Source organism: Pelecanus crispus, chromosome 15 (genome assembly GCF_030463565.1).
Source record: "Pelecanus crispus isolate bPelCri1 chromosome 15, bPelCri1.pri, whole genome shotgun sequence".
NCBI lineage: Eukaryota > Metazoa > Chordata > Aves > Pelecaniformes > Pelecanidae > Pelecanus > Pelecanus crispus.
Genome location: NC_134657.1, coordinates 9,508,322 through 9,533,195, shown reverse-complemented (window position 1 = coordinate 9,533,195; position 24,874 = coordinate 9,508,322). Strand labels below are relative to the sequence as shown.

At 55.9% G+C, this 24,874-nt stretch overlaps 2 protein-coding genes across 8 annotated transcripts in view; one reads left to right on the top strand and one right to left on the bottom strand.

Annotated features, from left to right (window-relative positions):
• Window positions 1-6,894: 6,894 nt before the first annotated feature.
• LOC142594955 (myo-inositol 2-dehydrogenase-like) lies at window positions 6,895-9,415 on the top strand. The gene is made up of 3 exons (XM_075721614.1): window positions 6,895-6,992; window positions 7,735-7,891; window positions 8,734-9,415. Exons 1-3 carry the CDS (start codon window positions 6,915-6,917, stop codon window positions 8,880-8,882), a joined length of 384 nt encoding a protein of 127 aa, XP_075577729.1. The 5' UTR covers window positions 6,895-6,914; the 3' UTR covers window positions 8,883-9,415.
• Window positions 9,416-12,905: 3,490 nt separating this feature from the next.
• Window positions 12,906-24,874, bottom strand: part of TP73 (tumor protein p73) — a 35,979-nt gene continuing 24,010 nt past the window's right edge. For 4 of the 7 annotated variants that reach the window (XM_075721747.1, XM_075721752.1, XM_075721749.1 and 1 more), the window contains 10 exons: window positions 19,204-19,390; window positions 18,969-19,084; window positions 18,338-18,447; window positions 17,752-17,894; window positions 17,197-17,285; window positions 16,738-16,862; window positions 16,250-16,404; window positions 15,969-16,101; window positions 15,010-15,103; window positions 12,906-13,226 (listed from right to left, as the gene is read on the bottom strand). In XM_075721747.1, coding sequence (XP_075577862.1) covers window positions 12,906-13,226; window positions 15,010-15,103; window positions 15,969-16,101; window positions 16,250-16,404; window positions 16,738-16,862; window positions 17,197-17,285; window positions 17,752-17,894; window positions 18,338-18,447; window positions 18,969-19,084; window positions 19,204-19,390 — 1,473 coding nt within the window. The remainder of the gene's footprint in view (window positions 13,227-15,009; window positions 15,104-15,968; window positions 16,102-16,249; window positions 16,405-16,737; window positions 16,863-17,196; window positions 17,286-17,751; window positions 17,895-18,337; window positions 18,448-18,968; window positions 19,085-19,203; window positions 19,391-24,874) is intronic. The other 3 variants (XM_075721753.1, XM_075721751.1, XM_075721748.1) reach the window with 2 other exon arrangements.

Sequence of the window (24,874 nt, the reverse complement as noted above, 5' to 3'; positions counted from 1 at the left end):
CTCCGTGCTGCGGAGAGGGGCGAGGGCTCCTGCGTAGTGGTGAGGACTCTGCGGAGCGGGGTGAGGGCTCACGTAGCGGCGAGGGCTCTTCGCAGAGGGGCGAGGGGTCTTGAGTAGTGATGAGGAAGGCTCTTGCGGAGAGGGGCGAGGGCCCTTCGCAGAGGGGCAAGGGGTCTTGAGTAGTGATGAAGAAGGCTCTTGCGGAGAGGGGCGAGGGGTCTTGCGTAGCGATGAGGAAGGCTCTTGCGGAGAGGTGTGAGGGCTCTTGCGTGGTGCTGAGGAGGGCTCTTTGTGTAGCGGCGAGGGCTCTTCGGAGAGGGGCGAGGGCCCTTGTGTAGCAGCCAGGGCCCTTCGGAGAGGGGCCGAGGTCCGAGGTGGCGTTCCCGGCGCCGGGGAAGGCGGTTCGTCCCCCGGCCCGGTCAGGCGGCGGGCGCGGAGCTTTGCGTGCGCGCTGCCATGGCGGCTGCTGGAGGGAGGGGACGGGGACGGGGCCGGCACCGGCGCTGGCTCGGGGCTGGGCCGCGCAGCCTCCGCATCCCGCCCGGGCCACCGGCGCCCGGCTGCCGAGCAACGGCGGGGGGGGCCGCGCCTTCCGCTTCCGGGCCGGGCCGGGCCGCCGCCATGGGGCGGAAGAAGAAGACGCTGCACGACTACGCGGCCGAGTTCTCGGAGCTGGCGGTGAAGCGGCACCTCCTGCAGCGCGGGGCCGCCGGCGAGGCGGCGGTGGTGGAGACGCTCTACTGCACCTCCTGCCAGCTGCCCATGCGGGTGCGCCGCGACCGCATCCTCGAGCACCTCTCCTCCGGCCGCCACTACCGCAACCGCCGCCTCCTCCGCCAGCACGGCCTGCGCGCCCCGCTGCTCCTGTGAGTGCCCGCGCCGCCGAGGCTCACCCCAAACCCTCCTCTAGACGTTAGAAACGAGCTTTTTACAGTGAGGGTGGTGAGGCACTGGCACAGGTTGCCCAGAGGCCGTGGAGGCCCCTGGCAACATCCCAGGCCAGGCTGGACGGGGCTCTGAGCACCCTGCTCTGGTTAAAGCTGTCCCTGGCACTGCAGGGGCTGGGCTGGGTGGGCTCTGAAGGGCCCTTCCAACCCAAACCATTCTCTGATTCTATGATTCTCTGTCTCGCCCAGCTCTGCAGGTCCAGACGTCGCCGCCGGCCTGCCCCTGCAGCTCGACGCGCCCTCCCTGCTCGCCCAGCCGTCCTTCGTCCTCGCCGCCAGCGCCGGCACCAGCGCCGGCTACGGCGCGCTCCCCTCTCCGCCCTCCTACCCCAAGCCGCCGGTTCCCCACCACCCCGCCGCCGCGGCAGCCCCCAGGGAAGACCCGACGCCCTCCACCTCCGCCAGCCGCCCCTCAGCGCTTGCCGCCTTCCACATGCGGATCGCGCCCGCCCCCTCGAAGCAGCCTGGCCAAAGCGGGGCTGCGCCCGAGGCCTCCGATGGCCTGGCGCCCGCCGAACGGCACGGCGGCACCGGCAGCGGCGTCGGCCTCGCCCTCTTCGGCGTCGGGCTCGTTAATAAAGCCTTGTTTCAAAGCCTGATGGAGGAAAACGGCTGCCGCTTGCTTTACGTCGTGGAGGATCAGCTGGAGGAGGTGGAGCACGCCTTCGGCGCCGAGTTCCTGGCCGGCACCAGGGTGCTGCGGCGGCAGGACGCCGACGTCGCGCTCAACGATCAGCGGTACTGTCCGCCGCTAACTCCCGTGCGTGCTTCTTCCCTGCCGCGAGGCTTGGGGCGAGCGTTTCCGCGCAAGGCTTGCTTGCTTCCCCGCTCTGGAAAATGCCGCTATGCCGGAGCGGACCCAGACCGTGCTTGTCTGGCCCCGTGTACAGGAACGGGGCAGGAGCGAGGGGCCGTTACGGGCTAAGCCTTACCTAGTACGTCAGCTACCTGTAGATGCCGCAGAAGTCTCTGAGAAGCTTAGCTTGACTTGCGTGCCCAGAATCGGTGGAAACTCAGAGGAGTTTAGTTGCGGGCAGTTTTGTTAAGAAATGTAAAAAAACCCCTTATTTTTCTCCCTTTCCGTAGAGCAATAAGCGACACGCTTTCCTGCTGCCTACCGGTTTTGCTGCCTCGGAGCAGCTGGCTGACTTTGGTGGCTCTTTTGAAACTGTTTGAGATACGCGAGGATTGCTGCAGATAGGAAGGATTGTGGCGTTTTGCTTTACAGTTGAACTGGATGAGAACCATCGAGTGATGTGGTTACAGTCAGTTCTCAAACTGGTATTTTAAATATCATTGCAAAAGTGAGAGGCAGAACTTTTAAGAAAGACGGATTTGATATTAGAAACTAAAGAATGATAAGCTAAGATGTACCGATCACTTGGTCAGCAGCTCTACCACACGCTTTCGGTTTCACTGCGAGTGTCAACTAGCAGGATTTATCTTGTTTTCAAAGGACGCCTTTAAAAGACTTTCTCCTTTAAGATGCAGGAAAAGCAATGCAGTTCCATTGTGCCACTTGTAATTTTAACCTATATAGGTCATCCTGTATTTCATCCTTGCGAGCAGGTACCGAGTTCCTTTTGTAACATAACTTCCTCTTCCAGAGCAATGGGGTTTTATGTCTTTTTTTTAACTCTCGCTCAAAGTTTAAGGCGGCTATCGTAGAAATACAGGTAACTGAAAGGAGCTTTTGAGCGTTGTTCATGCTAGTAAAAACGTTGTCTTCACTGAAGGTCTGTCTTTTGACTTCTTCTGCAGAGTCTCCGGAGCCATTATTTGTTCGCCACCTGAAGAAGCCTCTGAGATTGTAATAGACGCCCTACGAGCGGGTAAGAGGAAGAGCTGCAAATTCAGCTTTTAGCCATAGTCGGTGGCACACGCTGAGGCAGGCCTTGTGCCCTTGCTAAACGCTTTAAATGCAAATGCTTTCTCCTTTCAGCAGTGCCCCTTGAGTCATGCAGACTATCTAATTGCATAGTTAAAGAGAAATTAGTCCACTGATGATGCTGATGTTAATAACTTAACACCGGTGGAGTTTGTACTGCGTTGGTCCCAGTATGGCCACGCGGTGTGTCTAGTCCTAGAAATACCACTAGGACTCAAAGGAAAGCTGTGTGTCAAAACAGCCACGCTTGCTGGGGTCGGCAACCAGCGGGTAAAACCACAGCTGGAGGCCAAAAGGGAGATGGTAGCATCGACAACTAAAAAGCCACACTTCGGTTTCATCAAGCGTGCTTTCTAGAGCATAATGACGTGTATATGTTACTGCAAGATAAAAATGGTTTGTGCAGACCGTGTCTTGCCTATGATCCTGTATTCTGTACCGTTGTGCACAGGAAAAGGAGTGTTTTGCGAGAGGCTGCCCAGTTTTGACAGGCAGACGGCAGAAGCTTGTTTCAATGAAGCTGACAGATGCGGAAGACCGTTGGTGTGTGGATTCTACAAGTAAGACCAGCATTTTTCTTCCACGTTATACTTGATAAGAAGTGTGTGTCCAAAAATAGCATCGATTCCTCGGGCTTTCCTGAGTTTGTCCTCAAATAAACTTAGTTTCGCTGCCACTTGTTAACGTTGTTCATCTGGGAGTTAATTGGATTAATTCTTCGTGCTTGATGGAGATAAAATCTAGCTGTCATAAGATTAAAATAAATGGCCAGTCGAATGGATGCTAGTGGAATTCAAACGATGAAGCTTTCAAGATGTGAAAGCTCCGGTTTTTTCAGAATGGCCACAGGCAGTTGGGGTCCACCTCTCTGCAGTCCTTTCGAGGTTTTGCAAACGCTACAGCTAGTTGGAGCTTCAGAGAAGGAGATATCCTGATGGTGCCGTGCCGTTCTCCAAGGCAGTTTCTTGGTCTGTGGTTTTAGGATGTTTTTTGCTCGTGGTTTTTCGTGCAGGTGCAACCATCAGGTCAGGCAGATCTGTGATTTTATTAAGCGTGCGGCTACAGAGATCTGCTTTTCACTGCTCTGTTGTAAAGCGTTTAGTTTGCAGCCCTGTTCAGTCTCATAATGCCCTATGACCTTAAACTTTGCTCATGTATCGGGCTTCCATACGAAACTTCTGCCCATATGTGTTGTGCTTTTTCTGGATCTGAGGGAAGCTGTCCTTTTTTCCCTGTTTGGCAGCTTTGGTGCTGTCTAAACTAGAAATAACATTGGAAGAAGGCAGTGAATTAGCTACGTTCTTTAAAGTAGCAAAGAAAAAAGCTGCTCTTTGAATACCTTTTCATAATACTGAAAACTCTTCCTTTTTTGTAACTTTTTTGTATTTTTGCTGATTTGCTAATTATATTCTGTGCTTACTTCGATGAGGTTGATCGTCTGAAACAAGTACATGTGTTAGCAAATACAAGTGAAAGCTTAGAGTAACTCTTCAACAAAAGAACAAGCGACCTTTTGAAGTTCCTTTTAGAGCACCGTCTTTAGGGAGACATTGGCCCCATCCAGGACTTAACTTTCCACTTGAATTGAATTTCCAAGCACTGGGGTCTGCATAGAGCTGCGTTTTACCTGTGCCTTCTTTTTACGCCTTTAGAAGGGAAGGTGCTTGAGGGTTATTAACCTTGAGGATTGCAAACTGCATGAAAATTCGGCTTGTCTATGTGGTGGGAATAGATTTATTAATCTTTATAAAGTGATATTTCCCTTGTGACCTTACATCTGGACCTGTAAGATTAAATAATTGAAACAGAAGGGAAGATTAATGGTAATTCACTTCTGCTCCGTTAAACTTGTGGGAACTCGGGGAGCTCTGCTAAAAGGCAAGAATGCCGCTTGAAACTTGCGCCCGGTGTTGAACACCCTACGCTGAGTGGACGACCTGATTGTTTTGTGCTCCTCTGCTGAGGATAGTTCATTTCCTTGCAAATAAAACTTACCTGGAAAATATATATGTATTTCATATGCGCTAATATGTAATTACGCAAAATATCTGCCCTGACATCTGCCTTTTCCCTTTGAGTGCTATATGCACGGGTCTGATCCCAGCCATACGGTTGAACCTCTGCTGAGGTTTCGGTCAACACTCAACCGAATCTAAACTTGTAGGCAGGGCTCGAAGAACTGTAGGTAATTTTACTGGACCTTGAAATGCTTTTAGTCCCCATGGGTTAATTTCTTCATTAAAGTCGTTAGTTGAAGTCTTCACAAGCGCAGATATTAAGCTTGTTTGCGAGAAGCAAAATTCATGCCTAAGAAGCGGCTGGACTTGGAAAGCTGCGTCCAACCCCATCTGTCCGGTGAGGTTCATGTTGCACGCTCACCGCTCTCTGCCATTGTGTCGGGCTTGTGCGCCGCAGCGGTGACGGCGGCCCAGGTGACCTCCTCCTCTTCCAAACGCTGTACCGCATTCCTTGTTTCTCTTTGAAGGCGCTTTGACCCGGCGCTGCAGTTCTTGTGCAAGAAAGTCCGCGACAGCCAGGCGCTGGGGAGGATCCACCGGATTTCGACGATTAGCAGCATATATCCAGCAGCGTCTCTGAGCTTCCTAAAAACGTCAGGTACTGAGCAGCTTGCTTCTGAAAAGTTCGTTCTCAAAGGACTGGAAAAGTATCTTGCCCCGTGTTCTGGTGGAAAGTCCCCTGTGTTTGTGTAGCCTGCAGGTGCGTGGGCCCTCTTCTGAGGAGCGTTTTCTTTACCGATCTTTATTTTTGTTGCATTTTTCTGTTTGCTTTTAGCATTAGTTTCTTTGATGCAGGGAGCTTTTTATGTCGGTCTCAGCGCAGTTCTGAAATGTACGTTGACTGGGGCTTTTAAATGTGGAGACCTTAATGCCCGGTTTTGCTTCTTCCAGGTGGAATTTTTTATAACGCTGCTGTGCACGATATAGATATTATCAGTTTGTTGTTGGGAGAAAGAGCACCAGATACAATATTTTCACTGGGGCACGCATTCTGTGCAGGTAAGAATAAATCTTTTGATAGTTTATTGTGTACTTCTGGACTTCAGTTCTAAGATTGGGAAGAAAACGCGTACGAGAGCATGGCAGCCATGACAAAATTGTTCCATTGTAGAATGGTTGAAAAAGTAGCCCAGTGAAATAGAAGGCAAGTTTCTCAAGAAGTTGTTGTAGGCAGGGTATTCAGCGATGAGTTCTGCATTTGCTCAATTCCCTGCTGGTGCGGAGCGGTTGCTGTAGGGGTCTCGCTGGGCTGGACTCTGCACGGCAACTGAGGGATACCAAGTTTGCTGTTTGAAAAGCAGAGCGCAGAAAATAACGAGCAAAGCCTTGCGCTTACAAGAATGTCCATGCAGTCTCTTTCAGTTCTTTGCTTTCTCCCGTTTCTCTGGCACTTTCCTGTTGATCTCGGCACAAAGATGGGAGTTTACTCTGGATTGTGTCAAGCTGACGGGCATGCTCTGGGTTACCAGACTAATTCAAACTAACCCTAAAACTGGAAGCTGCCCTTTTTCAAATGGAAATGTAAAGTTTTAATTAAGGCAATTGCAGCTGCCGCCAGCCTTGACCGGCGGTTGTTAGAAGGTGTAGCCTGCAACGTTATAATCTGTGGTAAAGCCTTGAAACGCAGCAAACGAAACGCCCCAGGGAGGGTTTTGTACCACCTGCCTCGTTCTACCTATGTGCTGGAAGTTGCCTGATCTTGGTTGTAATAAGCTGCAAAGGCAAACGCGTTTGGAAGAAGCAGCGGAAGCCTTCTTTAGGGAGAGCCATGGGCTGGGAAGGTGGAGGCAGGCCCGGGGGCCGTGCGTTTCTGCAGAGCTTGTTGTTCCCCGTCAGAAGTGCCGATAAAGGTAAACCAGCTGGCGCGCGTTGCAGAAAGCGCTTCGCTGTCGCCCTTGCTTCCTGTGCGAAGGTATTGTAGAGCCAGTGTCGCCCCTTCAAGGAAGAAGAGCGCTTCGTAGTTGTAGTACTTGCTGGTTTGCTGTTCCTGGTGTGAGCGAGTGCCTTTTTTGTCACTCAGATATGGCCTACTTGAAGGATGCAGACACTGTAGCGGTCAGCATGAAATTTCCTAGCGGAGCAATTGTTACTTTGGACATCAGTCAGCACTGCACTAAAAGCTGTGATCAGAGACTAGAGGTGCGTTCTTACTTTTAAGTCAAGTCTGTCGCGACGCCGCAGGCCAGCACAAGTCTTACCCTGTACGCGTTCACGTGGGGCGATACGTGTTGTGCCCCGTGCGTACGCCTGCAAGCACGTTTCGCAAAACGCCTCTGTGCCTCGGAAGCGGTGGGTTGCTTACGTTTGTTTAATCTGCAGTCCGCTTTCTCTTTTGTTACCTGCATTTTGCCTCTGTTTACATGTATGCTGTTGGGGTTACAAGCTGCATGCAATCGCACTAGAGCAGGCATCGGTGTCAGCTCTCCGGAGGCTGAAGCGTCGTTGCACAGTTCATTCGTCATCTTTCCAGGGTGGTTTTAGGTGTGTGGCAAGCCAAGAGTTAAGGATGTTAAAGGGGAAGAAAAGTGTAAACTCAGAGGCAAATGCCTGTAAATTCCTGAAGTCATGAATTATTAGGGATGCGTGGGCTGAATTTGGGGAGCAATAGCTGTTAAATACTTAAAAAAGGAGCTTTGCTCATGTTGGGGGCGGGGGGAAGTGGAGGTATCGCGGAAGCCACTGTACTACAACACGTACCTGGTATTTTCTGTCGTGTCTGATCCATCCACGGGGGTACACCAGTTGTAACTCCTAATTTTCAAAGCTACTTTTTCACTTGGTTGTACAAACCAGGGCTTCTGTAGGCTAGCCAGGTGTTTAAGATCGAAAGCACGATAACTGAAAAACTTTGTTCTCTTTCCTGTTTGCTGCCTCCCCGCAGGTTCATGGTTCTCAAGGAACGTTACGGGTAGATAATCAGAATCCCCTGGGGATTACTGAGCATGGGACTTCAGTGTCCATATATTCACAGACCCAAGCTGATCGCTACAGAGATGCACACAGGGAGCTCTTTCGACACTTTCTGAGGACCCTGAAAGGTAGGACGTAGCTTACATTGATGATCTTAAAGGTCTTTTCTAACCTAAACGATTCTATGATTCTGTGATTAATGGCTAGTGCTGCTTTGGATTTGCTTTCGGCAAAAACGTCCCTCGGAAGCTGTTCCAAGAGCAATTGCAATTTGGTGTTGGGGTCTGAAATCCCAAAAAGAAGCAAGCAGGCGTGAAAACTAGGAGTGAGATTCATCAGGGTTAAGTTTGAGCCAGTGTCGTGCAGGTGATGAGCGAGCTCCCTGTAAGCAGACACGGGGTTTCACGGGCTGGGCTGCCGCCCTGACAAGCACCGGGGTTCTCAGCGGACGCGTGTCGAGCACGACAGCGCACGCAGCTCAGTAAAAACATGCATGGAGTGGTTGGCCTCCGAAGGAGGTGATAGTTCGATGAAAGTGCAAACTACTAACCATGTTTCAGGAAACTAAAATGAATGGCGTGGCTTTGTTGGGGGGGTGTGCTTCTTTTCTCACTTTCAAGTCAGTGAGACGGCGAGGGCTGGAGTGTTGATCTGAAACTGTGTTCTGAGAAGAAATGAAAATTGGGAGGGAAAATTCTGTTGGACCTTGCTGTCATTGGTGAAGAAAGCAGCTGTTTGTAACAGTGAGAGGCGCCTCATCTAGAGTCCTGGCTGCCAGAAGGAATAAAAGTATTTCTGTTCTGCTGGCTGCATTGACAAAAATACATGATTTTAGTCACAGGAGGACAGGAGGGAAAACTTTCTTTGTAAAATCTGAGGCCCCAGCTTCAGGAGCTGAAGAGGGATGCCGCGGTGGGCAGAGCAGGGGATAATACAGGTTTCATCCAGTGCTTCGTTCCTGTCCCTGCAGGCAAGGAACCCCCCGTGATAACCAAAGAGCAGTTTCTCTGGACGATTCAGGTTGCTGCGGCTGCCGAACAGTCCTGGAGAAATGGATCCGCTGTTGACTTGCGCAACGAAGCGATAGATTCGTCTGTAGTCAAGACGGAGATAATGTGATACGCGCTGCTGTTTTCTGAGGTGAAGGGCAACCGTTAAGCTGTGCCACAGCGAGGTCTTTCCACCTAGTGATGTCTCCACTGTAACCTTAAAAGAAGACTTGGGGTTTTGACCCGTCCCCCGGGAACGCCTGGAAGACGGAGGCACTTTTGAACCAGAAGCGCTCGGTGCTGAGGCTGCGGATGTTTCTTAGCGCGTCAGCCAGAACCCTCGAGAAATTCTGAGCAGTTTCATTCCGGCAGCTTTTCCTCCTGGAGAGCTCTGCTGGCCCCGGAGCTCTGTTTTCCTGGGAGAAGACTGATGCTCCTCGGGCCGTGGTGAGGTGGTGTAGACCACCACCGGCTGTGATGGGAACAGTGCAAGTGAGTGGCTTTCCTGGCAGCTTCGCAAGCGAGATGCTGTAATGCTCCAAAAAAATACGGGAGCGTCCGTCTGGTCCGTGCTCATTTCCCTTCTGTATATGCAGGATTGTGACTTCTGTGCTGAACTCGCCTCTGGGCCTCCTATTTATTGTTATTGTTTTGTTTGCGGTTTTTACCAGGTTTTCTACACCTTTTTGAAAAGAGGTTATGATCTCATTTTCTTGGGGGGTGGGGAAAAGAAACAAAAAAGCAGGGAGGGAGACCTCCAACCGTCCTGACATTGGAGAGGCGAGGGATTTCGTAGTAAGGCCGTAAGTTAAGGCTGTTCCGGAGAGGAGTGACCCACTCGGGCATTTCAGTAATAAACACTGCATTATTAAAGGGTATTTTTAGGATGCAATCTGAGAATTTGTACAGGGGCCCAGCACAACGTCTGAGGCGCACGGCTGCCGGGCGGGTTATTCAGCGCCCGGGCTGAGCGGATTACTCGCAGCAGCACCGAGGTAGCTGTCTGGAGGCGTTTTTTTTTCCTTGCTTAAATGCAAATGGTGTGTGTTAACATTTTAGTAGCAAAATCAAACTAATAATCACCTTCTTTGAGTATAGGAAGGGCATCTGATTGTGTTTTTTAAAGGTATTTTTTCTACGGTCCAGCAGATACTTGGAATGTACGCCCCCGGAAAAGGTAGCGCCTTCAACAACAGGCAAGTCTGCTTTTAAACCAGGTTCTTTGTACCTTTTCATTCTTGTGCTGAGCTTATTGCAGATGTCTAGATTTTACTACTGTCTGTTCCTCACACGCCGGTTTTCAGGATCTTTTGAAAGCTTTTTTTATTGTATTAAAGTAACGTTCTTGCCTTGAGTGTTAGCTTATAAACGACACTTCTTGCAAGATTCTTTAGTTCAATCAATTTCCAATTCCTGCGTAGGGAATATATATTACTAAAACTAGAAATAGCGGTGACATTTATAACTAAAGACAATTCTCTCGTGGAAATTGTTTTTAACGGTGTAATTTTTCAAACTCTGAAGCTACACCTTAACGATAAAGATTGCTATCGCTTCTATTCTCTATTTTCTAGTCATTTATTGCGGCGGGGGGGAAGCTTTACCTATAAAGAAGTAGACGTTTGCCTCTCCGTAATCGCCATCGCAGTTTATTAATAGCAAGCGGGTTTCTCGTCGTTCTGGCAGGGTTTCAAGGCTGGCTCTGTGACTCCCACGGGATGCACGCTTCCTCCCGTGGAGCGCTGGGGACAGAAGGCAGCGCCGAGAGCTTGCAGGCGCGGGTAAGGCTGCCGGCACGCAGGGAGCAAACCGCTGGCGCCCGCTCTCCCGAAACGGTAACCCCAGTCATGGAGGAGAGCTCGCTGCTCCCTCGGGCCGGTTGTCCCGGTGCCTGCACAGAGCCAAGGGCCCGTTAACGGCGCTCGGGCGGCCGCTGCTGCTCCCGTGTCTCTTTGTAGCTTCGTGGTTGTTTGACGAAGCAAAGCAAGTTCAGGCCCTTCGAGGCCTTACGCTCGAAGGCTTACGCTGGTACAGGAGGACGCTTTCTGTACAATATAAGCAAGACTTTAGTTGCCAGATACTGTAATTCCCACATGTGCTTTTATTGTGTTACCAAAAAAAAAAAAAAAAAGAAACCACAGCTATAAAAATAACACATTTTCCAAAGATAACATTACAAAAAATACCGTTCATACCGTGGTTGGAGTGCGTCAGTTAATACTGCAGGAAGAAGCCTTAGCTAACTTTGAAAACATGAATGGTTGTTTCGAAACCTTTAAAGCATTGAAGTGCTTTCATTAGCCGTTATCTTAGGACCTAGGTTCACATTTCGGCGACGCCACAGGAGTCGGGTTCCTAATCGGTGTAGTGTCGAGGGGCGTAATGGCCTCCGGGATGGCGCGCTGGCCCCGGGCGGGAGAGCGGAGGAGGGAGAGGAGGCCGCCTCCCGCGTGCCGAAGGCTCGGAGCTGCCCTTGGGCACCGAGAGGAAGGCGACAGAGGGAGGACCCGGGGCCCGGGGCTGCTGTTAGGGCACGTACAGAGTTCACGCTTGCCTTCCCCGCGATCTCCCCTTCGAGTGGGGACAGGCAGCGGGCTGCGAGCAGAAGGCGTATCTCTGAGGCGAGCCCGCAGCGTCGTAGGCGGCACTCGAGCTCCTCCTCTTTTGCTCTACGGCTTAGGGGGTCCAGGCCTTGGCGAAGGGTCTCCTCGCTCCTTCCCGCACCGCGGGGAGATGGGAAATGGCTGTAGGCCTGCCTTCCGCAGGCCTCCATCACAGGGGCAGCGCGGGGAGGAGACGCTGCGGTGGGACCCTCCCGGGCGGCAGCGTTTCCGCCCGGATTCCCTCCGGCTGCCCAAAATCTCGAGCGACCCAAGGTGGAGGGGGCAGAGGAAGCAGCAGCTCCCTGCCCGCCCGCCCTCGGTACAGCGGCAGCCCCTGACGTGCCTTTGGGAGACCTGTTGTGGGACGTCGCCTTTCAAAGTGTGCGGTCGCTAGGAGGGGAAGGAGGGAACACGCCTGCTTGCGGCCTTGCTTTCTGCTGAGGTTTTTTCCCAGCCTGAATTGACAGACAAATTATGCCTGGAAAGAAATGACCGGAAACAGAAAACAAAACTGGGAAGACCTCACGCAGTCACCCAGCCCGTCTCCTCGCTCCAAAGTTGGATCAAACTTACACCTCCCGCGGCCCCGCTTGCTGGGTCCAACCTGGCTGCAGAACCCCCGGACGGAGCAGGGAGGGATTATCCGGACCTCCGGCTTCCCAGGAGGATTCACAGGCTCGGCCCTGCTCCGCAATTGTGTGGAAGACGTTCAGAGGAGGGGAAAAAAAAAATTGAATTTTAAATAGATAAGGCTGGAGACGTGATTTTCTGCATGTTTACATGCCAGAACATGAAATTAATTTACTTGACACTGTAGTGTCTCAGGAGTAAGTATCAATTTTTATAGCTTACATGAAAATAAATCTTTTTTCTTCTTACAGCACAATGAGTATATGGTATGTACATTTGCTTCTGTTTATATACACAAATATTTAAGTACACAAACACATCGGGAACTGACAAACAGGTTCTTTTCTGCTCTACAAAGAACTGAAGGAAAGGGGTGCTTTCTGGCAGTCCCTCAGGGAAGCGGATTGCGTTGCTTCGCGTCAGTCACTGGCAGACGTCCGTACGGCAAACGGACCAGGCAAGGGCTAAGTCCTTTATACAATGATAAAGACCCGTCGGTTTTGGACACCACAGAGGAAACGGAACGGGGGTGGGTAAGCGGTAGCAAAGGCTGGTCTCGCGAAGAGAAAACCGTGCCGTCTTTATGCCGCATCTGGCGGATGCGGGGATCCTCCGGGAAAATGCAGAAGGGCAGAAAGCGCCAGCGGGTGCCTCCCCTGCCACGGGCAGGCCGAAAACCCGCGCTCCGTTCGGCGAGCTGGCTCAGCCGCCCTCCTCGTCCCCTCTGCCGGAGCCACCGCGGTTTCCTCCCCGGGGCAGGCGTCTCCCGCGCGGCTCGGGGCCGTGCTTTCGCACGCGGCTCGCAGTTCACCTCCAGACAACAAAATTACACTTTTTCAGATGCCCAAGGCTGAAAATCTTTTTCACAGGGGGTTTCATTTCTGCCCCCCAGGTCTCTCGCTGCTGCCTTCTGGAGACCCTCAGTTGATCTCTCCCTCCGTGAACTCTTCCTTTATGGACTGTTTGCGAGATTTGCAGTCCGGGAGGTCGAACCCAAAGTCTGCCCACTCGTCGGCCCCGCCACGGTTGGGGATGGTGATGGTGTGGCGCACGCGGAAGTGCACGGCCTCCATCACGCGCTGCCGCTGCAGCTCGCCCGAGCTGCCGATGGAGATGGTGGAGGCGTTGCTGCTGGAGCGGATGAGCTGCTGGGCCCCGTAGTCGTGGCTCTGCTTGAGCTCCTGCAGACCTCTCCAGATGATCATCCTGTACTGCTCCGGGATCTTCAGTGCTCCGAGATCCTGGAAGAACAACATTGCTGAGGCATGGCCGGCTGCTGGCAGAGGCACGACTGTACCGGCGGGAGCGAGCCCCGGGCCCCCGAGCTCATGCTTTGGGGGGGCACGTGGGCACCGTGCCCGAGCACCCAACGGTGCGGGGCTGGACCTCCCCGGGTCAGGATGCCGAGCCCGTGGGTGCATCCCCGGCAGGCGATTTCTCATTTGTAACCAACGGCCAGTTGACCAGTTACTCAACCACAGCTTTTTGCAGGTTAGAAATTTTTTTTTTTTTTTTTTTTTTGGAGGGGTGGGTTCACATCAAAGCAATGTGAAAATGGGAGGGAGGGGCCCTTTCCCCTTTGGACGCAGGTTGCGGAGCAGCACGTGAAGCGTCCTCGTGTCTGTTCACCTGGGCGAGGAGGCAGCGGCCGGCCTGGCTTCGCCTCCGGTCCTGGACCAGGAGGCTGGAGCGGCTCGTCCGGGTACCAGCCCCCCCGGGGGGCTCTGATGGCCCTGGGCAACCGGCCGCGTTCCCTACGGGGGCCGGTGTCGGGCACCAAAGCAGGCCACAGCGGGCTGGTACGACGCTAAGGGCTGCGGCCGTAAAGCCAAACGAGGTCGGTAACCTCAGGACCGGGGGCCTGCACCAGAACGAACGGCGTCGGAGCGGAGAGCCGCCGGAGATCCATGTTAATGCCAAACACAGAGACTCACGTGAGTGTTAACTAGAGAAGGCAGCGAGTACGCAATTAGTAATTACAAACGCCGACTCGGACACACAGCTCAGCGATCTGATGCGAGTTTTGGCTGTACCAAACGTTTCCTCTGACAGCTTACAGACGCTCACGGAGTTAGTTCAGAAAATGGTCCAAAACCAGGCTAAGGTTATGCAACTGGCCCCAGCTACCAATGAAAAATCATCGTGTCTGCAACAGCCGCGTCGCCAACGCGCGGTCGCGCGTTTTATCGTAGCCGCCAGGCAGGTGACAGCTACTGCGAGCCGCCCAGGGGCAAACCGGGATGAGGGCAGGAGCTGGTCTCAGCCAAAACACCGTCTCTGGGATTTACGGGGCTTGCTATGGCTCAAAGGGTTGAAGATTTTTCTTTTTTTGGGGTGGTTTTTTTTTTTTGCCCCCTCCTTCTTCTCATTACCCTGACGGGCTGGGGAAGTGCCTGCTTCGGTGCCGCCCTCGGTATCGTCACCGAGAGACGGCGCTTGAACCGAGAACGGCAGCGGCAGGGGCTGCCGCCCCGCGCCAGCTCAGGTCCTTCCAGCAGCACTCTACCGTTCATCACGCCAGCTTTTCTGACCTGGGCTACCTCGTTCCAGGGTTCCCTTAATACAAACGCCCCGGGCTTGGCTCCCTTACTTCAGCCTCTCTCGTCTTAAAGATTAACAGGGGAAGAGTAAGATCAGATCAGAACTAGCACCGCTGCGGTTCGGGGAGTTCTGCTGGCTCAGTGGGCTTTGAGTTGCTTTGCTGAGCCCCGCAGCTGGTTTTTCTGCATTAGGTGGAAAATCCACCTGAGGTCTGGTCTGGGGGTCTTTTAGCTCTTTTTGTTTCTGACAGTCTGGGAGAACCAGTTGAGACTATCGTGGTAGCTACCGATGACTGAGCTACTGCTAAACGTGAAGGGCCGGGAAGGATGCACAGATGGAAGGCATACATCCTGGGGAGCGTATATTCTGTGCGACAGCTTGGTGCGCAGTTTTCCCTTTCCTTTAAAATGGTTTTGTCCTTGCTTTTCAGATCAACAGCTGAGAGAAACAAGTGGTAAGAACAGATCTTCCCAAAGCATTTACCTCTATGGATAGGTTCTGCAGGTGGTAAATATTCTGTAACCCTTGTGAGGTGAAATAGTCGATGCAGTTTGGACACCCCAATCCTGTTAAAAAACTGCAGAAAAAATTTGGAAAATAAAGCGGCATTAACTTCTCGTGAATCAAAGCTGTGCTCGTAACCATCGCTGTAGCGGCAAACCGTGTTTCGGGTCAGTGGGAAGGTGGGGGGTCATCACGCATCCCAGGCGTGACCTCCGTCGCCACTAATGTCAGAGTGAAGTGTGGGATTGTGTTCATTCCTAAAACTACTTTTTTTTTTTTTCCTCTCCTGATCACCAGAGGTTTCGGCTCAGTAACTTACTCGGAATAACTTGAGAGAGCTCGAGCTAGCGGGGGAGGGAGATCGGGGCATGCCTTAGTCTGGGCAGCCACGCGCAGACTGGCAGCGCCGGGGCGTTCTGCACGCCGTGCTGGGCTGCGGCTCTGCGCCTCGCAAACTGCCCACGCAGCCTCCCTGACGTCGGTAGGGTGTCTGTCGAAACGCCTGCGGTCTTTGTAAAGACTGAAACGTCAGAAAGCGGCTGCAGACCTGTTAACGCGGCCCTGAGGGAAATCAGCCACGTGGACCGATTTCCAGATGTTGCTGGCGAGGAAGGGGAAGGGGGGAGTTCGCAAAGCTACGTGCCGGTTTGACATGCAGGAAGAGACTCTCGTGCGGATGCGTTTAATTTTTAATTGAGCGGGGATGGATTGCCCGGATAGAGGTGTATGAAGGCAACAGAGATTTTTAACTGGTAGGTAGCTGGGCTTTGGCTTTGGAGATGAGAAGAATGGCCTACGTGATTGCGTGAGCAGTGATTTCTCAGTTGGGACCAGTGGCCAGTTGACCAGTTGCTAGACAGATCTGAAGGTTAGAGCGAGGGACGACAGCAAGGAACGTCAGAGGACAAGACAGACAGGGCATCGGACACCTTCCCTACCTGACGAGGCTGGGATCGGGGTTGTAGGGCGGAGGGGGGGTGCAGTGTGATCCGGAGACCATGGACTGGGACGAGTGACCCCCATTCATTTCTCCGTTGGGCTGCATGGGGTGACTGTTCAGCATTCCGGGTCCTAGGCAGCGGCCATGTCAACGCAACAAATGGATCCATTAGACCTCACCCCAACTGCGACAACCACCCGCTCCCTCGGCAGGCAGCCCGGCGTCTGACGGCCAGGACGGACGGACTGCCGCCCGCCCACGCTGCGGCGAGGACCTTACCCATCGGCCCCAGGCTGGGCGCAGGGCCGGAGCTGTGCTGCGCTGGCTGCCCTACCAGCTGGTTGACCGAGGGCAGCTTATTGATTCCTCCGCCGTGAACTTTATTCATGGGCGAAAGGACGGGACCGTAGGAGGAAGGCGTCTGCAGCTGACTCCTGCTCGGGGAAACCAAGCGGCCGGTCAGCCGGCGGCGGGCGGGATGGAGCCCCCTGCCCCGTCCCAGAGCTCCCCCCGGCCCATCAGGCTCTCCCACGGAGGCGTCAGGCAGCCACAGGGATGTGGGCTGCGGCACGGAAAACCTGCTTTGCACCGGTAGCGGCTCTGTGGCGGTCGCCAGCCCTTGCTGAGTACCCGGCGTTGGCGGGCGTGCTGTGAGCCGGCGGGCCGGCCCCAGACGGGGCTGCTCCAGGGCCCCCCCAGCACACGGGCAGGGCCAGGGCTGCTCCCCAGCCCCTCCCCGCTGCCGGGGCTGCGACGGCGGTACTTACTGCCTCTGCAGGAGCTGCTGCTGCTGCTGCCGGTAGGAGTCAACCAGCTGCTGCGGGACCAGCTCCATCAGCTCCAGGCCCTCCTTTATCTTCATCAGGGTCTCAAAGTTCTCCCGGCCCCGCACCTGGAGGAGGGAAAAAGCCCAGGGCTTCGCTTTGTTCCTGTCCCACCTGGCCACCCTCCTCGTGGCCCCTTTTTTCCACCCAGCCACACAAGGCGCGGTGCCACCGTGGCCGGGGACTACCGGGGGATCCAGGACTCCCTCGGACACGTGCACGTACGGATGCTTTTGCTCCTGTTCTCCGGGGCTCTGCTCGGCCCCATGCCCGCTGCCGTCTGGGAGACAGCGCAGCCCTGGCCAGCCCGACAGCGCGTCCCCAAGGGGCTTCTCGCGGAGGGGACGAAGCCACGGCCGTCCCGAGCCCAGCTCTCAACCAGCGTGGCTCACCGACACTTACAGGCAAGTAATACATCTCCTCGTCCCCGTGCCTCCGCTTCTTGATGCCGGTGCCCAGTGTTGGGATGCCCTGGGGGCTCTGCTTGAACGCTGGGAAGGCGAGAGGAAGAGCGTTAGCGCGCTGTCCGCGGGCGGGCAGGGCGCAGCTGGGAGCGCCTTGGCTCCTGCAGGATTTCAGCTCAAGCCAGGCAGGGTGCTAGCTGTTCGCCTGGGCTTTGGCATTGATCTTGTCCTTTTATTGGCAATAATAACGAAGAACAAATATATCTGGATGCGAAAGCCCTGCCCTAACAGCTTTGCGCTCTAGAGGGGAAAGGGAGCGGGTCCTATTTATGAGACTTTAGATTTAGTCAAGAAAGGTCAAAGCATCGCGCCTGGATGTGGATTTGAGCCCGAATTTCTGGAGCCCCGTGATTTTGGGTGCAATGGGAACGGAGCGGAGGCAGAAGCATCGCGTGGCTCCGAGCGGCGAGGGGGTGCGGGTGCTGGGCAGGGGCCTGGGGCTGCGCAGAGCAGTGCCCCGAGCCCCCCTCCCTCTCCCGGCAAGGGGACTCACTGCGTTTGTTGGCGTTGCCGTTTTTAGCTGCACTCTCGTTCAGGGCTTGCTGCTCGCGGTAGTGGTCTTCATCGGCTTTCCGGTCTCTGCCGGGACAGGCGCAGATCCGTCCCTCGAACGATCTCCTTCCTAGGACTTGGCCGCTGGGAGGGGAGAGAAATGGGTGACTTTCTGCTTGGGAAGTGCATCGCGGCTCAGTCCAGCTCGCTGTGGTCCAGCTCGGAAACCAGAGCAGCCAAGTGCCTTCCCCTCCCTCCCCCGTCCGAGCGGATTGCTCGGGAAGCAGCTGAGCCCCCCGAGGCACTGGGTTGAGCCCCTTAGCAGTGGTCTCCCGGGGGAAGAGGAGCTCCGGGGGCAGAGGAAGGCTCCGGCTGCAGGGGCAGAAGCCGCCGCAGGGCTGGGTCCCCGGGCCCCCCGGGCCGGCGCTTTTCCTGGGCGGCAGAGAAGAGCCTTTCCCCTGCCGCGGGCTGGGGCGGCCAGGGCTGCCGCATCCCCTTCCCCTGGGCGTGCTCCCTCAGGGGAGGACTCCTTCCCGCGGGACCCCGGCCCTCCCGCGCTGCCCGTCCCTGCTCTGACAGCCGCTCACTCTCTCGTCTCCAGGGTGATGATGATGAGGATGGGCCTCCTGTTCATTCCTCCCACGCAGCTGCTGTTGCACATGAAGTTGTACAGGATGGTGGTGAACTCGGTCCCCACCTGCGCGGGAGGGGAGAGCGGGCGCTGAGCAGGGAGCGATGGCGGGGGGAGGCAGGCTGGGGCCCCCACAGAGGGAAGGGGGGGGAGGCAGGCCGGGCCCCCACGGCTCCTGGCGTGGGGCTGGCGCCTTGGCAGGGCGCGCGGGGAGCTCCGAGGGGATGCTTCCCTGGGAGCCCCAGGGAAGGGCGGCGTGGGGACGGTCCCAGCTGGGACCAGGGGACGGCACAAGGACTGTGTGTCCCCCAGGGCTGGCTCGGAGGGGATCGCCCTTTGCGCCCCGTTTCCCAGGAACGGGATGCTCTGGGATGCTTCACAGGGCTGGGAGCTGCAGGCGCTCGAACGCAGCGGCCACCGGTGCGGGGATCGAGCAGGGGGTGGCCTTAGACGTGCCAGGGCAAGCAGGAGCTGTGCTCGGGACACAAGCGTGTCTCGTCCCGAGCAGCCCTGTCACCTCAGCGCAGGCGGAACGACCGCAGCCCTGACGGAGGCAAGCCCCGGTCCTGCCCCGCCGCCCCGGGTACCTGCGGGGGCTCGTAGGGCACCATCACGCTCTGCCTTCCCGTCACGGGGTCGTCCACGTACTGGGAGAGGTTGTTGCCTTCCACCCGGATGAGGTGGCTGGCTGGGGCTGACTGGCCTGCAAGGCAAACCTCCGCGTCAGGGGCTCTCCGGGATGCTCGGCCCGCGGCGCAGGGCAGGATGCCGGCCCCCGGACGAGGGGGCGGCCCCCGGCAGAGGCGGGAGGGCAGCACTCACCGTCATTGAAGTCGCGGCCGAGCTCGTGGTTGGGGCAGCGTTTCACCACTTCGGTGACATGCTCTGCCTTCTTGTAGACGGGCATGGCCCGGATGATGGTGCCCGGGGGCGGCGGGGTGGACACCTTGATCTGGATGGGACATGTCTTTGCAATCTGACAGTAGAGTTTCTTCAGCAGGGGGGAGTACTGGAAAAGAAGAGATGCCCACCGGGTGAACGTCACTGGGTCTGACGGGATGGCGGGTGCTCCCCTGCCTGCCCTCGGCGTCCTCCGCTGCCGCGGGGTAAACGCAGGGTTCCCTTCCCGGCAGCGGGGCTTGCACTGGGCGCAGGCTGACGCTCCCGCATGCACCGAGACGGGCGTCTCTGTCCCCTCGGCTCCTCATCTGCCACTTGCTGCTTTCTCAACGCTCCGAGGGAAACGCGAACACGGCAGTAAAGCGGCAAAGTAAAATAATGACTTGTTATAAAACTAATTACTGCCTATCGTATCACAGCCGCGCTGGAGGGCCTGTGCCAGCGCAAAGCTGCTCCGTGTACAGGCAGAGGGAATCGCCCCGGCTCCGTAGCAGCTCCACAACAGATCGCAGCATTGCAAACGGCTATTGCATGCTCCCACTGCATCGTAGGGGAGAGCGACCAAAGGAAATTCAGCCCGTCTTTGCTGTAACTGGAAATCATGCTTAACGTCGTTAACAGAATCACAGCTAATTACACAAGACCTCGGAGTTTAATTCTGACCAGCACATGTGACGTGGGCAGGGTTTGTCCTGACCACGACTCCATCCTTTGCAGCTGCTCGCAGTGACAGCGGGGGCTCACAGAGGGGACGTGGCGGGGACGGCTCCCCCAGGCTGGCTGCGGGAGGAGGATGCTCTGCAGCCGGCCGAAGGCAGCGCCCAGCATCGCTTGGTAATAGAAAATGGTCCGTGACCACTAAAACCCGCCTTGTGAGGGCACAACGGGATCTGCTGGGTCAGGAGTAGAGGCAAACTCCTCTCGCAAGGACCGCGGACCTGCTCAGCACGGGGGAAGCTCCCGGCGGGTGCTGAAGACGGGAACGGCAGCGTGCCCATGAGCCAGCCCTGCTCGCAGCCCCTCGGCCGCGGCGCCCGGGCAGCGCTGCCCAGGGCAGGCAGCCAGCGCCCGGCCCGGGTCCAGCCCCACCGCAAGTGACCGTCTGCGGCAAGGCAGGGACCGGCAGCGGGCCCGGGCGGGAGGAGGCTGCACGCCGCTGCGAGAAGAGGGGTGGGAAGGACAGAGCCTGTCCTTCGCCTTCCCGTAAACACGCGTCTCGGCTCCCAGGTGCGGGGATGCGCAATTCCCTTCCACCTCACCAGTGCCATGCTGTTTTCCATCTCACAAAGAATGTGTTTGCTATACAAGAGCCCACCCCTGCCGCACAGGGAGAAGCCAGTCTCTGCATGGCAGGGCATGTTCCTGCTCAAAGTATTTTATCTCATCCCCACAACATGACGCCTGATGCCAAAAAAATACCACCGTGCAGAGTAGCTGTGAGGATGTTAAAGCTTGTCCCGAGCCATCCAAATACAGGTGTGCGGAGGCTAGCGAGGCTCCCTCCGCCGTGCCGTCAGCCGCCCGCGCCGCTCTCCCAATGGCGGGGCTGGTTCGGAGCCAGGGCTGCCTGAAGCAGAGGGGCAGCAGCGCTCGGCAGCAAGGCAGCCGCCTGCGTGGGACCGCCGGCTGGGCACGGGGGGTGCCGGCAGGAACGGCTCAGCCCTCGTCTTCCCGCTGCCGTGAGCCCGGTCCGGTGCTGCCACGCACCAGGCGCGTTGGCCGGAGGGGTCTGTGCTTCCCGATCCCACTGCCCTTTCCGTAGGGGTGGATCCACCCGGGGGTCGAGCGAGCTTCCCCTGCCCGCGGAGGCTCCCGCCGGGGCTGGATGGGCTCGTGCCACCCTGGGAGCTGCTGAAGAGGCAAACGAGATACATCATTTTCAGGTGGTACTGCTGGGGAAGTTCAGGGAAGGTAGAAAGGGGGGAGGCTGCTGCCAGGGCCCACTGCAGCAGCTCTGGCATGGGAGGGCGCGTCGGACCGATGGTCAGCTGGCAGCAGGCACCAGCTCCGGGGAGGCAACCAGCGGGCTGAGGGGATGCGTCCCGGGGGGCCGGAGCCTGCTCTGTGCTAGAGACAGCAGGAAGATGCTGCGGTCGTTAGAGGGTGCGATCGGGAGGCGTAACGTGAAGCTGAATCTGGCAGCAAGAATTTAATCCTGAGTGCCGGAGGCACGCGGACTAGCCCAGCGAGAGGGGATGCTTAGGAATACCGCCTTTCACTGAAATCCCCAAATTTTGCAACGACGGCTGCCACTAGGCCTGCGTGACTCTGCGGCCAGGTTGGCGTCCCGGGTGCCATCCTGCCTCTCCAGCAGGGATTGCGCCTAAGCTGGAAGCACGGGCTCCGCTCCGAACCCAGTTGCTCCCCTCTGCCCGGCTGGGAGAGACAGCTCTCGTGCTGCTGTGGCCCACGTAAGCTGCTCGCCCGCAGCGCGACGGGGGTTTAACACCCTCGTTTTGAGGAGACAACGTGGCAAAACAAGGGTTATTCGGAGGGGGGCTCTTCCTTGCCAGGTGTTAAAATACTGACAACTCCTGTCAAAGGATCCTTTCATGTAGACATTCCCGGGCAGTCCTCAACACGCCTGGGAAATAAAACTGCTCTGGAAGAGTAGAGGTGCATTATGGCAAGTTCTTTGGTAACAAATTCTCTCATTATACCATGTTATGACATGGATAAATCTCTGTTAAATAGCAGAGCGATTGCCCCGCAGGGAGAAAGGCTGCCGCTCAACGCAGGCATGCCTCCACTGATAACCTTATCATGTCTTAACAGCTCCAGGATTGCCTTCAAAGATCCTTCCACAATAACAAACTATTCTTTTAAGGAGCTCCGTGCTGATAACTCTGGGCAACAAAAGTCAGGGCTGTGCCCTGTGCGGCCACGCTGCCGGCTCCCCGCGGCGCGCAGCCGTCCTGCAGCCACCTCTCCGGCCACGCAGCCGCTGCCGGGGCAAAGCGCTCCTGGTCTCGCAGACCCAGGCTGTTGGTGGCCACCGGGCGAATGAGCGTTATGTTTTGAGGATCCCGGGAGGCTCTACACCCCCAGCCGTGTCTTCAGCCAGGAAGAGCCCTCAGCAATGTACGCTCTCCGTAAGGGACACCAAAACGCATGTCTTGCTCAGGCGCCAAGCGGAGCAGGCGCCTCTGCTCCCACGGTTATCTGTATTCCCTGATAATCTGCCGCACGTGCATCTCTGTGCAGGGCTGCGCTGCAGTCAGATTTACTGGTGCTTTCCAAGCCGCAGCTGAAGTGTGAGCACCTGCCTCGCAGAGAGCACGAAGGCACCGCGCTTTCCTCCAGCACAAGACGAGGCGGTTGCAAAGCGGAGCCCGGGAGATCAAAATGCCGGGATTTCATGGCATAGGCTACTGCAGCCACCTCACCGCCGGGCACTCTTCTTTTTGCCGTGGCTGCCTTTCTGCCACTTGTACTAAGGGTGAACCGCGGGGCTGTTCACTCGTATCCTTCCTGGCCTGCAGCGTTTGGACAAGCTGACCTCTCAAAACGTGCTGCACGTGGCAGCCGGGCCGTAGCCAAAGCTCACGTCGCTCCACTGCCGCCAACTCGCTGCCGCTCCCGGGTGCGGGAACGACATCTTGGGACACCTGAACGCTTTCCCCGCACTGCTGTGTTTGCACGTCCAGACCCCAGCCCCAAGATTTCTTTCACGCCTACAGAAGAGCTTGGGTATGTTCCGGCCCTGGGCACCTCCTGCCTTTGTTTGCAGTTCCTGCTCTACCCTTTGGACCGCTAGCGTCTGCCTCCCCAGTCACGTTACTACCAAGGCCCATCTCTGTTCACGGAAAATGTCGGAGTGCCTCTTGTTGCGCGTTTGCGGAGCACGACAGGTTCAAGTGTCAGTGTGGCTTGCGGGCGCTGGTACGGTATAAACAGCAAATAGTAGCAGTAGCACCGAGTGATCTCCCTGAAGCTTACGTTGTCCTGGTTTCAGCTGGGATAGAGCTAATTTTCTTCCTAGTAGCAGGCACAGTGCTGTGGTTTGGATTTAGTAGCAGAAGAATGTTGATAACACGCTGATGGTTTAGTTGTTGCTCAGTGCTGCTTATGCCAGGCAAGGACTTTGCAGCTTCCCACGCTCTGCCAGGGGCACAAGGAGCTGGGAGGGGGCACAGCCAGGAGAGTTGATCCCAACTGCCCCAAGGGCCATTCCATACCATACGGCGTCATGGGCAGTATAGAAACTGGGGGGGTTGGCCGGGGAGCAGCGATCGCTGCTGGGAACTGGCTGGGCATCGGTCGGCGGGTGGTGAGCAATTGCATTGGGCATCGCTTGCTTTGGATATTGTTATTGTTATTATCATTATTATATTGTTATTATTATCATTACTATTTTACTTTATTTCAATTATTAAACTGTTCTTATCTCAGCCCAGGAGTGTTTCTCACTCTCACTCCTCCGATTCTCTCCCCATCCCAGCGGGGCAGGGGCAGTGAGCGATGGCTGCGTGGGGCTGAGCTGGGGCTGGGGCTGAACCCTGACATACGTAAACTCACAGAACGTACGTTCCCCTGGGCTTTTCTGTAGTTGTGCGGCTTTCAACGTCAGCCCTCATCTGCTGGGGCGAAAGCATAATGCCACCTCCGTCACCGTCCCTTCCCCGCTGCTGTGATCTGTCCTGCAGTGCAAGTCCAGAGCACCAGGAATAACTGGAAAAGCCAAAGTATTTAAGCACTAGCAGTATACCAGCATTAACCTCGGTTTCTCTAGGGACTTGGTACCCCAAAGCGTCTTTAGATGGGGTTTGTTTTGAAACGCGGCTACTTCTCGGGCGTGACAGAGGCCACGCTGCATCGGTGCCAAACGTAACAGAGAGTAAGCGCACCGGAGGGACAGGGCCCCGTGGTGCCATCGGCCGCTGCGGGGCTTGCCAAGGTGATCTCGGGACCGCTGCCGCTGTATCCAAGGAAATGTTTCGCACATCGCGAGACGCAAATGCTCAGACCCGCAGCTGCCTCGCCCGCGCAGGAAGCAGGAGCGGGGAGAGGTGTTTTCCCCCATGGCTCCTGACAGCCTCACACAAAGAATAACCTGAGTCCTCTGCGTGGAAAGACCTACCGGCGAAGTCCATCTCCCCCCAGCCCTCCCTGGGCAGCAGAACCGCTAGGAGGATGTGTCCCAACAGATTCGGAGCTGATAAAATCTTATTTATCTTCAACTGTTGACACTGAAGCGTCTAGACTTGCCTGCTCCGGGAGGGCTGGAGCCAAGTCCTCCTTTCTCTCTTGAAGGAAATGATTTGCTCAACAATTACTTTTTCCACAAATCCTCCCCCCTCCTCCCTACCAGCCTCCTCCTCCTCCTCCTCTTCTACATTCCAGTCTCCTCATTAGCTCTACTCAAGACGTGTCCAGGACTGCAGTCAATGGATCCCAATAAAGCCACTAGCCTGGCAAGAGAGAGAGAAGAAAAGTGCTGCCTCCGGCTGCTAATTTCCTTGCGCTCCCCAGCAAGCAGCTGCGGAGCTGCATCCTGGGACAGGTTCGGACAGATCGCAGCGGAGAGGTGATAATAATGTGTCTGTCATCTTACTCAGGCATGTAGCATCTTGCAAACCGCAAATACCGTTAA